The sequence below is a fragment of the Bufo gargarizans genome, chromosome 7 (assembly GCF_014858855.1).
Source record: "Bufo gargarizans isolate SCDJY-AF-19 chromosome 7, ASM1485885v1, whole genome shotgun sequence".
Classification (NCBI taxonomy): Eukaryota; Metazoa; Chordata; class Amphibia; order Anura; family Bufonidae; genus Bufo; species Bufo gargarizans.
Window position 1 is genome coordinate 176,336,988 of NC_058086.1, and position 12,321 is coordinate 176,349,308.

A 12,321-nucleotide genomic window follows, 5' to 3' on the forward strand; every position below is an offset into this window, starting at 1 on the left:
CATTTTGGAAATGCTCTGACCCAGTTATCTACCCATTGGAATTTTGTCCTAGTCATGGTCACTTAAATCCTTACACTTGCCAAGTCTGATATTGTCCATCACACCTAGCACACCTTGCCAGTAGTGATGGAGGAATATCGGCCGGGACGTTTCGCAAACGTGTTCGCAATCAAATGTTCGCAAACCGCGCATTCGAGGCGGGCCCCTTTCACTTTAATGGCAGGCGAACATAAAAAACCTTCAGGTCATATTTGCAGCCACCAAATACTTACTAGAAGTACACAAATAGTCCCACAACATTGACAGTGACATACCAGAGGGGGATCAATGGCAAAAATTCCCACAAAAAATAAAGGGAAATTCACTGCCCTGCTGGAGCCTAGAAATTTTTTATTTTAGGCCACGGGAGTACGGTCCACAAAAATTCATTCACTTGACAAAAAAGAACGCGTGATTATGTGGCTAGAGGTATATTAGACGGTCAGTGGATAACAATTTTAATGTAGGCCAGTGGAGTACAGGCCTCAAAACTTATGCATTCACCTGACAGAAAAGGACAAGTGATTATGTGGCTGGAGGTACATTAGGTGATCACTGAATAACAATTTTACTGTAGGCCAGTGGAGTACAGGTCCCAAAAATTAGGCATTCATCTGACAGAAAAGGACAAGTGGTTATGTGGCTGGAGGTACATTAGACGGTCAGTAAATAACAATTTTACTGTAGGCCAGTACAGGCGCCAAAAATTAGGCATTTACCTGACAGAAAAGAACAAGTGATTATGTGGCTGGAGGTACAGACGTGGACAAAATTGTTGGTACCCTTTGGTCAATGAAAGAAAAAGTCACAATGGTCACAGAAATAACTTTAATCTGACAAAAGTAATAATAAATTAAAATTCTATAAATGTTAACCAATGAAAGTCAGACATTGTTTTTCAACCATGCTTCAACAGAATTATGTAAAAAAATAAACTCATGAAACAGGCATGGACAAAAATGATGGTACCCCTAGAAAACACAGAACATAATGTGACCAAAGGGACATGTTAATTCAAGGTGTGTCCACTAATTAGCATCACAGGTGTCTACAACCTTGTAATCAGCCATTGGGCCTATATATATGGCTCCAGGTAATCACTGTGTTGTTTGGTGATATGGTGTGTACCACACTCGACATGGACCAGAGGAAGCAAAGGAAAGAGCTGTCTCAAGAGATCAGAAAGAAAATTATAGACAAGCATGTTAAAGGTAAAGGCTATAAGACCATCTCCAAGCAACTAGATGTTCCTGTGAGTACAGTTGCACATATTATTCATAAGTTTAAGATCCATGGGACTGTAGCCAACCTCCCTGGACGTGGCCGCAGGAGGAAAATTGATGACAAATCTAAGAGACGGATAATCCGAATGGTAACAAAAGAGCCTAGAAAGACTTCTAAAGAGATTCAAGGTGAACTTCATGCTCAAGGAACATCAGTGTCAGATCGCACCATCCGTCGTTGTTTGAGCCAAAGTGGACTACATGGGAGACGACCAAGGAGGACACCATTGTTGAAAACGAATCATAAAAAAGCAAGACTGGAATATGCCAAACTACATGTTGACAAGCCACAAAGCTTCTGGGAGAATGTCCTGTGGACAGATGAGACAAAAATCGAAGTTTTTGCCAAGGCACATCAGCTGTATGTTCACAGACGAAAAAATGAAGCATATCAAGAAAAGAACACTGTCCCTACTGTGAAACATGGAGGAGGCTCTGTTATGTTCTGGGGCTGCTTTGCTGCGTCTGGCACAGGGTGTCTTGAATCTGTGCAGGGTACAATGAAATCTCAAGACTATCAAGGAATTCTAGAGAGAAATGTACTAGCCAGTGTCAGAAAGCTTGGTCTCAGTCGCAGGTCATGGGTCTTGCAACAGGACAATGACCCAAAACACACCGCTAAAAACACCCAAGAATGGCTAAGAGGAAAAAATTGGACTATTCTAAAGTGGCCTTCTATGAGCCCTGACCTCAATCCTATTGAGCATCTTTGGAAGGAGCTGAAACATGCAGTCTGGAAAAGGCACCCTTCAAACCGGACACAACTGGAGCAGTTTGCTCATGAGGAGTGGGCCAAAATACCTGCTGAGAGGTGCAGATGTCTCATTGACAGTTACAGGAAGCGTTTGATTGCAGTGATTGCCTCAAAAGGTTGCGCAACAAAATATTAAGTTAGGGGTACCATCATTTTTGTCCATGCCTGTTTCATGAGTTTATTTTTTTACATAATTCTGTTGAAGCATGGTTGAAAAACAATGTCTGACTTTCATTGGTTAACATTTATAGAATTTTAATTTATTATTACTTTTGTCAGATTAAAGTTATTTCTGTGACCATTGTGACTTTTTCTTTCATTGACCAAAGGGTACCAACAATTTTGTCCACGTCTGTATATTAGATGGTCAGTGGATAACAATTTTAGTGTAGGCCAGTGGAGTACAGGCCCCAAACATTAGGCATTCACCTGACAGAAAAGAACAAGTTATTATGTGGCTAGAGGTATATTAGATGGTCAGTGGATAACAATTTTAGTGTAGGCCAGTAGAGTACAGGCCCAAACATTAGGCATTCAACGGACAGAAAAGAAAAAGTGATTATGTGGCTGGAGGTATATTAGACGGTCAGTGGATAACAATTTTATGGTAGGCCAGTACAGGCCCCAAAAATTCGACATTCACTTGACAGAAAAGAACAAATGATTATGTGGTTGGGGGTACATTAGGCGGTCACTGAATAACAATTTTACTGTAGGCCAGTGGAGCGCAGGTCCCCAAAAATAGGCATTCACCTGACAGAAAAGAACAAATGATTGCAAGAAAATGCTGCATTCTGCCAGCCCTCTGTGATGCTGGTAACATGTCCGCCATTTTGTGTTTGTACTGGGGGTCTAAGTACGTTGCCACCCAGTACTGGTCCTTGCCCATTATGCTTTTTATACAGGGTTCCCTCTTCAAACACTGGAGCATGAAGGCCCTCATTTGCACTAAATTGGAAGTGGTGGAGTGTCCTGGCTTCTGCTCATCGCCCAGGAGAATGTCGTCCTCGGTCTCCTCCCCCCAGGCACAGACAACACCAGGGATCCCCTAAAAGTTTAAAGTCCCCCTCAAAGCCTTGCTCCTCCTTCTCCCCCTAGCTACCATCTTCCTCTGACTCCTCTTCAGACTCCTGCCGACTTGTCTCAGATGGAGTAGCCCCCCTGGGAATTCATTCAGCATTGCAACTTCTTCATCTTCCAGCTCCTGCTCCTCGACAGCTTGATCAATGACAAAACACAATGCACGCTCCAGAAAGAAGGCAGAAGGTACGATGTCACTGATGGTGCCCTGGCTGCGACTGACTAGTTTGGTGATCTCATAAAATGGGCGCAGAAGTCTGCATGCGCTGTGCATGAACAGCCACTGGTGCGGTGAAAAGAAACCAAGCTCCCCAGAACCTGTCCTGCTGCAGAGTTCATATAGGTAGTCGTTAACGGCATGTTGCTGCTGAAGCAGCCTATTAAGCATATATAAGATGGAGTTCCAGCGTGTCGGGCTGTCACAAATCAGACGTATGATGGGCAGGTGGTGTCACTGCTAAACGTCAGCAAGGCGAGCCATGACCGTGTAAGATTTTCTAAAATGGCCAGAGATTTTCCTGGCCTGCTGCAAGACATCCTGGACCCCTGGGTATTTGGCAACAAATAGTTACACGGCAAAGTTCAGCACGTGTGCCATGCACGGTACATGTGTCATTTTGCCCTGTTTCAGCATGCTCAGCAGATGGCACCGTTGTCGCACACCACTTTACCAACTGTCAAATTAAGCGGGGTTAGCCACTGATTGGCCTGTGACCGCAGAGCTGAAAGCAGTGCAGGACCGGTGTGACTCTTGGCTTAAAGGCACAACTGCCGCAGCGCAGCATGGCAACCTCTCACCTGGCACGTTGAATAGGTTCTGAGGAGCTTGGGGTGCAGTGGAGAAGGCGGTAGCAGTGGAAAATGAGGAGCCAGCCAAGGAGGAGACGGAGGTTGGAGTAGGAGGAGGAGAAGAAGAGGCAGGCCTGCATGCAATCCATGCCGGTAACACTAAATCCATATGGGTGCCACGGGTTACATGCTTGATGGCCGTCAGAAGGTTCACCAAGTGGGCAGTGAAAGTTATGTACCTGCCCGTGTTTCCTAGACCACATGTCTGTGGGTATATCGCATCAATCAATATTTTGTGGAAGCCGGTGTATCGCAGGCCTCAATCAATATTTTGCGGAAGCAGGTATATCGCACCCCTCAATCAGTATTTTGTGGAAGCAGGCATATCAAATCCCTTAATCAGTATTTTTGGGAAGGAGGTATATCGCACCCCTCAATCTGCATTTTGTGGAAACAGGTATATCAAACTCCTTAATCAGTATTTTGTGGAAGCAGGTATGTCGCACCCCTTAATCAGTAATGTGTTGAAAGCAGGTATATTGCACCCCTCAATCAGTATTTTGTGGTAACAAGTGTATAGAACACCTGATACAATATTTGGTGGAAGCAGGTATAATGCACGCCTCAATCTATATTTTGTGGAAGCAGGTATATCGCACCCCTTAATCATTATTTTGTGGAAGCAGGCATATAAAAACCCCTTAATTAGTATTTTGTGAAAGCAGATATATTGCACCCCTTAATCAGTATTTTGTGGAAGCTGGTGTATCACAGGCCTCAATCAATTTTTGGTGGAGGCAGGTATATCGCACCCCTCAATTAGTATGTTGTGGAAACAGGCTTTTAGAACTGCTTAATCAGTATTTTTAGAAGCTGGTATATAGCACCTCTAAATCAGTATTTTGTGCTAACAGGTATATATAGAAAACCTGAATCAATATTTGGTGTAAGCAGGCATATCATACCCCTCAATGAGTATTTTGTGGAAGCAGGCATATCAAACCCCTTAATCAGTATTTTGTGGAAGCAGGTATATCGCACCCCTTAATCAGTATTTTGTAGAAGCAGGTATATCACACCCCTCAATCAATATTTTGTGGAAACAAGTCTATAGAACATCTGATACAATATTTGGTGGAAGCAGGTATATCGCAGCCCTCAATCTGTATTTTCTGGAAGCAGGTATATTAAACCTCTTAATCAGTATTTTGTGGAAGGATGTATATTGTGCCCCTCAATCATTATTTTGCAGAAGCAGGTACATAGAGCCTCTTAATCAGTATTTTGTAGAAGCAGGTATATCGTACCCCTCAATCATTATTTTGTGGAAGACGGTGAATTGTAGGCCACAATCTATATTTCGTGGAAGCAGGTATATCGCATCCCTCAATCAGTATTTTGTGGAAGCCGTTGTATCGCAGGCCTAAATCAATATTTGGTGGAAGCCGTTTTATCGCACCTCTCAATTAGAATTTTATGGATGCAGGTATATCGCACCCCTCAATCAGTATTTTGTGGAAGCAGTTATATAGAACCCTTTAATCAGTATTTTGTAGAAGCAGGTATATCGCACCCCTCAATCAATATTTTGTGGAAACAGGTATATAGAACACCTGAATTTATATTTGGTGGTAGCAGGTATATCACATCCCTAAATCAGTATTTTGTGGAAGCTGGTATTTCAAACCCCTAAATCATTTTTTTTTTGGAAGCAGGTATATCGCACTCCTCAATCTGTATTTTGTGGAAGCAGGAATATCAAACCCCTTAATCAGAATTTTGTGGAAGCAAGTATATAGAACCCCTTAATCAGTATTTTGTAGAAGCAGGTATATCGCACCCCTGAATCAGTATTTTGTGGAAGCAGGTATATAGAACCACTTAATCAGTATTTTGTAGAAGTTGGTATATCGCACCCCTCAATCAGTATTTTGTGGAAGCAGGTATATCAAAGCTCTCAATCAGTATTTTGTGGAAGCAGGTATATCGCACCCCTCAATCAGTATTTTGTGGAAGCAGGTACATAGAGCCCCTTGATCAGTATTTTGTAGAAGCAGGTATAGTGCACCCCTCTATCAGTATTTTGTGGAAGACAGTGAATTGTAGGCCTCAATCAATATTTGGTGGAAGCAGGAATATCGCACCCCTTATTAAGTATTTTGTGGAGGCCGGTGTATCGCATGTCTTAATCAATATTTGGTGGAAGCAGGTTTATCACACCCCTCAATCAGTATTTTGTGGAAGCAGGTATATAGAAACCCTTAATCAGTATTTTGTAGAAACAGGTATATCACATCCCTCAATCAGTATTTTGTGAAAACAGGTATATAGAACACCTGAATCAATATTTGGTGGAAGCAGGTATATTGCACCCCTCAATTAGTATTTTGTGGAAGCTGGTATGTCAAACCCCTTAATCAGTATTTTGTGGAATCAGGTATATCACACTCCTCAATCTGTATTTTGTGGAAGCAGGGATATCAAACCCCTTAATCAGTATTTTGTGGAAGCAAGTATATTGCACCCCTCAATCAGTATTTTGTGGAAGCAGGTATATAGAACCCCTTAATCAGTATTTTGTAGAAGCAGGTATAGCGCACCCCTCAATCAATATTTTGTGGAAACTGTTATATAAAACTCCTACATCAATATTTGGTTGAAACAGGTATATCGCACCCTTCAATCAGTATTTTGTGGAAGCAGGTATAGTGCACCCCTCAATCAGTATTTTGTGGAAGACAGTGAATTGTAGGCCTCAATCAATATTTGGTGGAAGCAGGAATATAGCACCCCTTAATCAGTATTTTGTGGAGGCCGGTGTATCGCATGTCTTCATCAATATTTGGTGGAGGCATGTTTATCACACCCCTCAATCAGTATTTTGAGGAAGCAGGTATATAGAACCCCTTAATCAGTATTTTGTAGAAACAGGTATATCGCACCCCTCAATTAGTATTTTGTGGAAGCAGGTATATAGAACCCCTTAATCAGTATTTTGTAGAAACAGGTATATCGCACCCCTCAATCAGTATTTTGTGAAAACAGGTATATAGAACAGCTGAATCAATATTTGGTGGAAGCAGGTATATTGCACCCCTCAATTAGTATTTTGTGGAAGCTGGTATGTCAAACCCCTTAATCAGTATTTTGTGGAAGCAGGTATATCACACTCCTCAATCTGTATTTTGTGGAAGCAGGGATATCAAACCCCTTAATCAGTATTTTGTGGAAGCAGGTATATAGAACCCCTTAATCAGTATTTTGTAGAAGCAGGTATATTGCACCCCTCAATCAATATTTTGTGGAAACTGTTATATAAAACCCCTACATCAATATTTGGTCGAAACAGGTATATCGCACCCTTCAATCAGTATTTTGTGGAAGCAGGTAAATCACACCCCTCAATCAGTTTTTTGGGGGGCAACAGGTATATCACACCTGTTGCAATTAGTTATTCCAATAGCATTTGTCCCTCTATATAGCTACGGTATCGTAGCAGAACTGCACACAACTGCTGCACAATAGAAATGCACTATAATATACTTTCTATGTTAGTATATCACACCCCTCAGTATATCACACCTATCGATAGTACACATATACCAGTCCTTAAATGGACTTTTGTGGCCCTATTAGCTAGCGTTTGGTGTCCCTAACAGTCTGTCCTTGCTCCATAAAGCAACCTCTTCCTACACTGGAAAAACTTAGGATGTGAAATGGCTGCCAGATCGGGTTCTGTTATAGGATGGGGGTGTGTCCATGTGCTGAAATGTCTCAATTGGCTGTCCTGTCCCACCTGATGGATGTTTCATGGGTCAAAGTTCTGCACAATGCAATAGAATATCGCACATGCGAACATCGCCATATGTTCGCATGCTCGGTGAATCGCGATCGAGCAAAGTTCGCAATGAAACAACCGCCGGGCGAACCGCAAGGCCATCTCTACTCGCCAGTCTATGCTATTTGTAATGGATGTCAGTCATTAATTGGAGTCAGTGGAGCAGCTCTGTAGTAACGAACTCTCTCCACTACAAAGTTGTAATTCTGGCACCGACTTTCCTGAGACGGATCTACACCCAGACAGCTGATTGGCAGTATGCGGTGTGTTGGCAGTGAGGCTAGGCCATCACTTAGTAAAGACTGGACAACCCATTTAATGAAGCGCCATTCAACTTATTATATTACCGACTGACACTAGTCCAGACTGAAATTGTCTTACGGTAAAAAGACTCTTGTATATAGAAAGATAATAGGCACACCTCCACCTGGGTTAATTGGACTAGACACTATATAATAATATATCCATGGATATGGATATATTATTATATAGTATCCAGTTCAATTATCTTTCTATATACAAATATGGTTCTCTGGTAGTGGGTTAGCCCTTTGTTTATCCATAGATCAAGAGAGGTGAGCCGCTGAATATCATTATCTAAAAAGACTCTTACATGAAATAGTTAATATTAATAGTTGTATGAAATTTCAATATAGGGTCTGTTTTTTTTTCCCTAGAAACCATTACTCTTGTTCTTGAGCTGGGTCTACAGCTTAGACCTATTTAAGAAAATGGGGTTGAGTTGCCATAATAGAAACAACTTCTGGGCAAGTTCGGGGGGAAAAAAACTAAAACTGTCGTTTCTTGTACAGCCCCTTTAAGAGATAATTCCTATGAAACAATCTGAAGCATGAAGTGGAGACAGTAGCTAGATCAAGAAGATTACGTCGAGGCGCTACGAACCAAACAAAATATAAGTGGTGCTAAATGTTTAAAATGTTTTTCGGGACAAATGAAAACGAATAGGGAAGAACTCTAATGAAAACATATAGGCGCATTAGTACACAGGAGCAGGTTCATTTAAAATGGTTAATAATGCTGTGCTGAACGGTGCCCATTATAAGCCCTAATGTACCAGGGATTAAGAAATACATTATGTTTTATCAGTGGACGCACTGCACAAAGTACTTAATCCTGTGTTAAATCCTCGTTGTAAATCTACTGTCTGTATACAAACAGTAATTCTTCCCTTAATTCTTTGTTTTTTTTTTTTGCAAATGACTAATTATGTCTGACAATTTTCAGCTACAAAGGAAACATGAAGAGAGGAAGGCACTCGTATTGTATTATAGGATGGATTTATTTACCATTCTGTTACAAATTAACCATTTTACCTTCGCTACAATCACTGATACACATGCATAGAATACAGGTACAAAATCATCCAAAAAAAAAAAAAAAAAAAGGTCCTCCGGTTCATTCAACGTCGTATTTCATAGCACTGTAATTAAAAAATCGCCATATCTCAGTTTTATCACTTTCATCTGATGATTGGTTTTCAAATGATGTATGATAATGAAGCACTAATCCAGCCATGGTAGAAGTGAAGTTCAGCACATCATTTGCTGAACTGGTGACCTTAACGCACTGGATTCACGGTTAACGGAAGACCTCTTTTTGGTTCGTAAGGCGTTGTCCTGGTAACCATTTTGATGCAGTCAATAATAGGGCACACGCTGTAGCACAGAGTGCAGCCGGTACAGCTGTCATTGACAGTGGGCAAGTGGGTCTTGGGATCAAACTCGATAGCCTGGAAGAAGAAATACATGGTTTCAGTGTCAGTGTAACAAAGGTCACCGGTGTCCCAATTTGTGTCCAAATTTTCATTAAAAAAAGCCTGTTTGAGACTTAGGTAGAAGCTTACACTGTCGTCATGGAAACAATTTAGCTGCAGAAACAAAAAAAACAACATTTCCGATAAAAATGAAATTAGCGGGGACATAACTACGGTATATAAATTGTAGTTAAAAATAACGATAAGAAGCCCATAGCTACGTAATGGATAAAAAGTGTCATAAGGAGAAGAAATGCATGACTATAAAGGAATAAAACAAACAGCTATGTGAATGTTTCTTCCTTTATTGTACTTTTTTGTGCAGTAATCTAGTGTATTCGTGATTTTCACAATGATAGGGAGAAAACTGTGAAGCAGCGGCGGGTGGGCTTCAATTATGTCCCCATTCGTTATCAATTGGGTCGATAGTGAACTGAAGGAAACTGAGTGCACCAGAAGGCATTCTGTTCCATTTGGTTGCACTCCCATGCCAGACAGAAAAAATGCTGCAAGCAACGTTTTTGAGTACATCATGGAATGCGGAGCAAGATAGATTGGGCATGAAACACAATGTAAGTCAATGGTGCCGGCCGGGTCAGTTTTCTGGGGCACAAAAGAAAATGGATCCGGCGCCCACTGATTTATAATGGCTTTTGTGCTGGATACGTCATGGCCATTTTAGAGATAATACAACCGGTTCCATTCATAAAAGATGCAGCCTGTTGATTTATCCTAACGGAAGCGTTTTTTCCTTGAAGGATCCAGCAAAGACGCAGATGTGAAAGTAGCCTAACATTAAAGAATGCCAGTAACTATTGATGATCTATCCTCAGGAAAATATATCAACATCTGATCAGTGGGGGTCCAACTCCCAACATCGCCGCCGATCACCTGCTTGAAGAGGAGGCAACGTCGTACAAGCAGCGCTTCCTCTTCAAGATTACACTACGCGTCTTCTTGCTTTGGGCGCAGTGAAATTAAAAGTGCTAATCCCATTAATTACTCCGCGCTGCCAAGACCTCTGAGACAATGCACAGTGTAATTTTGAAGAGGAGTGCTTGTACAATCACTGCCTTCTCTTCAAACAGCTGATAGGCGGGGGTGACAGGAGTCCGCTCCCACCAATCAAATATTGATGACCTAGTCTAAGGATAGGTTATCAACCTTACTGTTTGCACAACCCTTTTAACATGCCTTCCACTACTTTGTGCTGTCCTCAAAGAGGGCAGCATGAAAGGACTGACAGGTTCCCTTTTCAATTCTGTTGACCAGGAATATTCCAATTTTTGACAAGTGCACAGAGCAAAGGTAAAAAAATAAGATTAAAAGGTGACAAGCAGCATGCTCTAGGACCCTGCTTCTTACACAGCACCACTACTGACGTGGAGGAACTGGAACATATCATTAATCACTTGAATGAGGCTTTTTTGTAATTATATACTCTGTACTAATCCTAGTCATCAATGCTCATGTTGGAAAAACCCCATAGATTCTCCTAGTCCTTCTCACATGCTGAGCCAGGATCACATTAATGTTGAAGTATGTATCATTTGGTTTCATGATCTCCTATATGTTGTGTTTTTGCAAAATTGACCCAATGTTTTGTAAAAATCAATCCACCACCCCCCAAAAAAAAAAAAAAAAAACATAAACTGGGAATGAACAAATACAGTAAGATGTCGCACTAGGAGAAATGGACACCACCAGGTGCACCTGTAAGATTGAGACCACTCGCTCAATAAAATGAATAAATAGTAATTGAATAAATTACAGGGCAATCAAGAAACCGTGACCATGTGGTTAGAACAAATAAATGCTTTAATTGCTTGAACAGATAAAATTGCTATAAAATTGCTAAAATGCAACAACCATGTACATTACATATATAAATTATACAGTGAAAGATTAAAAAAATCGATTAGAAAATCGATAAATGCGGTAGCAGTGTTCTGACTTTGTATAGTATCGAATATCTAGTGGATTTTTTAGCAATTTTATAGCAATTTTATCTGTTCAAGCAATTAAAGCATTCATTTGTTCTAACCACATGGTCACGGTTTCTTGAGTGCCCTGTAATTTATTCAATTACTATAAACTGGGAATAAAGAGAACTCTTAACTCTGCAAATCAGCCACTTCTTGGCTTCCTGACATCCAAGATGACCACACATTTTTTGGATTAGCCAGCACTGTTCACGTGAGAAGTGCTGACCAACCAAAGGGCAGCAGGGAATATCTCAGACTCCCAAAAGCACAGTATGCATCAGGTAATCTGAGAAGTTGTGTGTCCATCTTTGATGGCAGAAGATGAGCCTGCGAACTGGGTGATATATGCCGCTGAAAAGATGAAAAGGAGAACTCCAGGTACTTTGGGTGCTGTGGCCAGAATACAAATGCTACAATGTGTCCATAAAGGAGTTGTGCCACAAAACATATTCTACATTGTTGAAGTCAGCACCTGGATCTGAATACTTTTGTAATTGCATGTAATTAAAAATTTTGTATAGCCAGTGAGCTATTCAATAAAACATATCTGTATAGCGCTACCTGCTGATCTTTTCCATATTTTTTGACCGTCTCACTGAACTGGTCGCATTATCAATCAGGTTAATGCTCCGTGTCTCTGCTGTCCGGAGAGGGGCTTGGCTCTCTTTCATGCAGCGGCATCCATTCGTGTGAAGGAGCCCTTACAGGGAGCAAGGACACTCCCTATCAGCTGCCAGGCTGAAGATAATCTTTCAAAACAATTGGAGCAATTAATGTAG

General features: G+C 41.2%; 1 protein-coding gene across 1 annotated transcript in view; it reads right to left on the reverse strand.

Annotated features, from left to right (window-relative positions):
* Positions 1-9,070: 9,070 nt before the first annotated feature.
* The window catches only part of DPYD (dihydropyrimidine dehydrogenase), a 1,350,396-nt gene continuing 1,347,145 nt past the window's right edge, over positions 9,071-12,321 (reverse strand). The window contains exon 23 of the mRNA XM_044302252.1: positions 9,071-9,533. Coding sequence (XP_044158187.1) covers positions 9,363-9,533 — 171 coding nt within the window. The 3' untranslated portion in view covers positions 9,071-9,362. The remainder of the gene's footprint in view (positions 9,534-12,321) is intronic.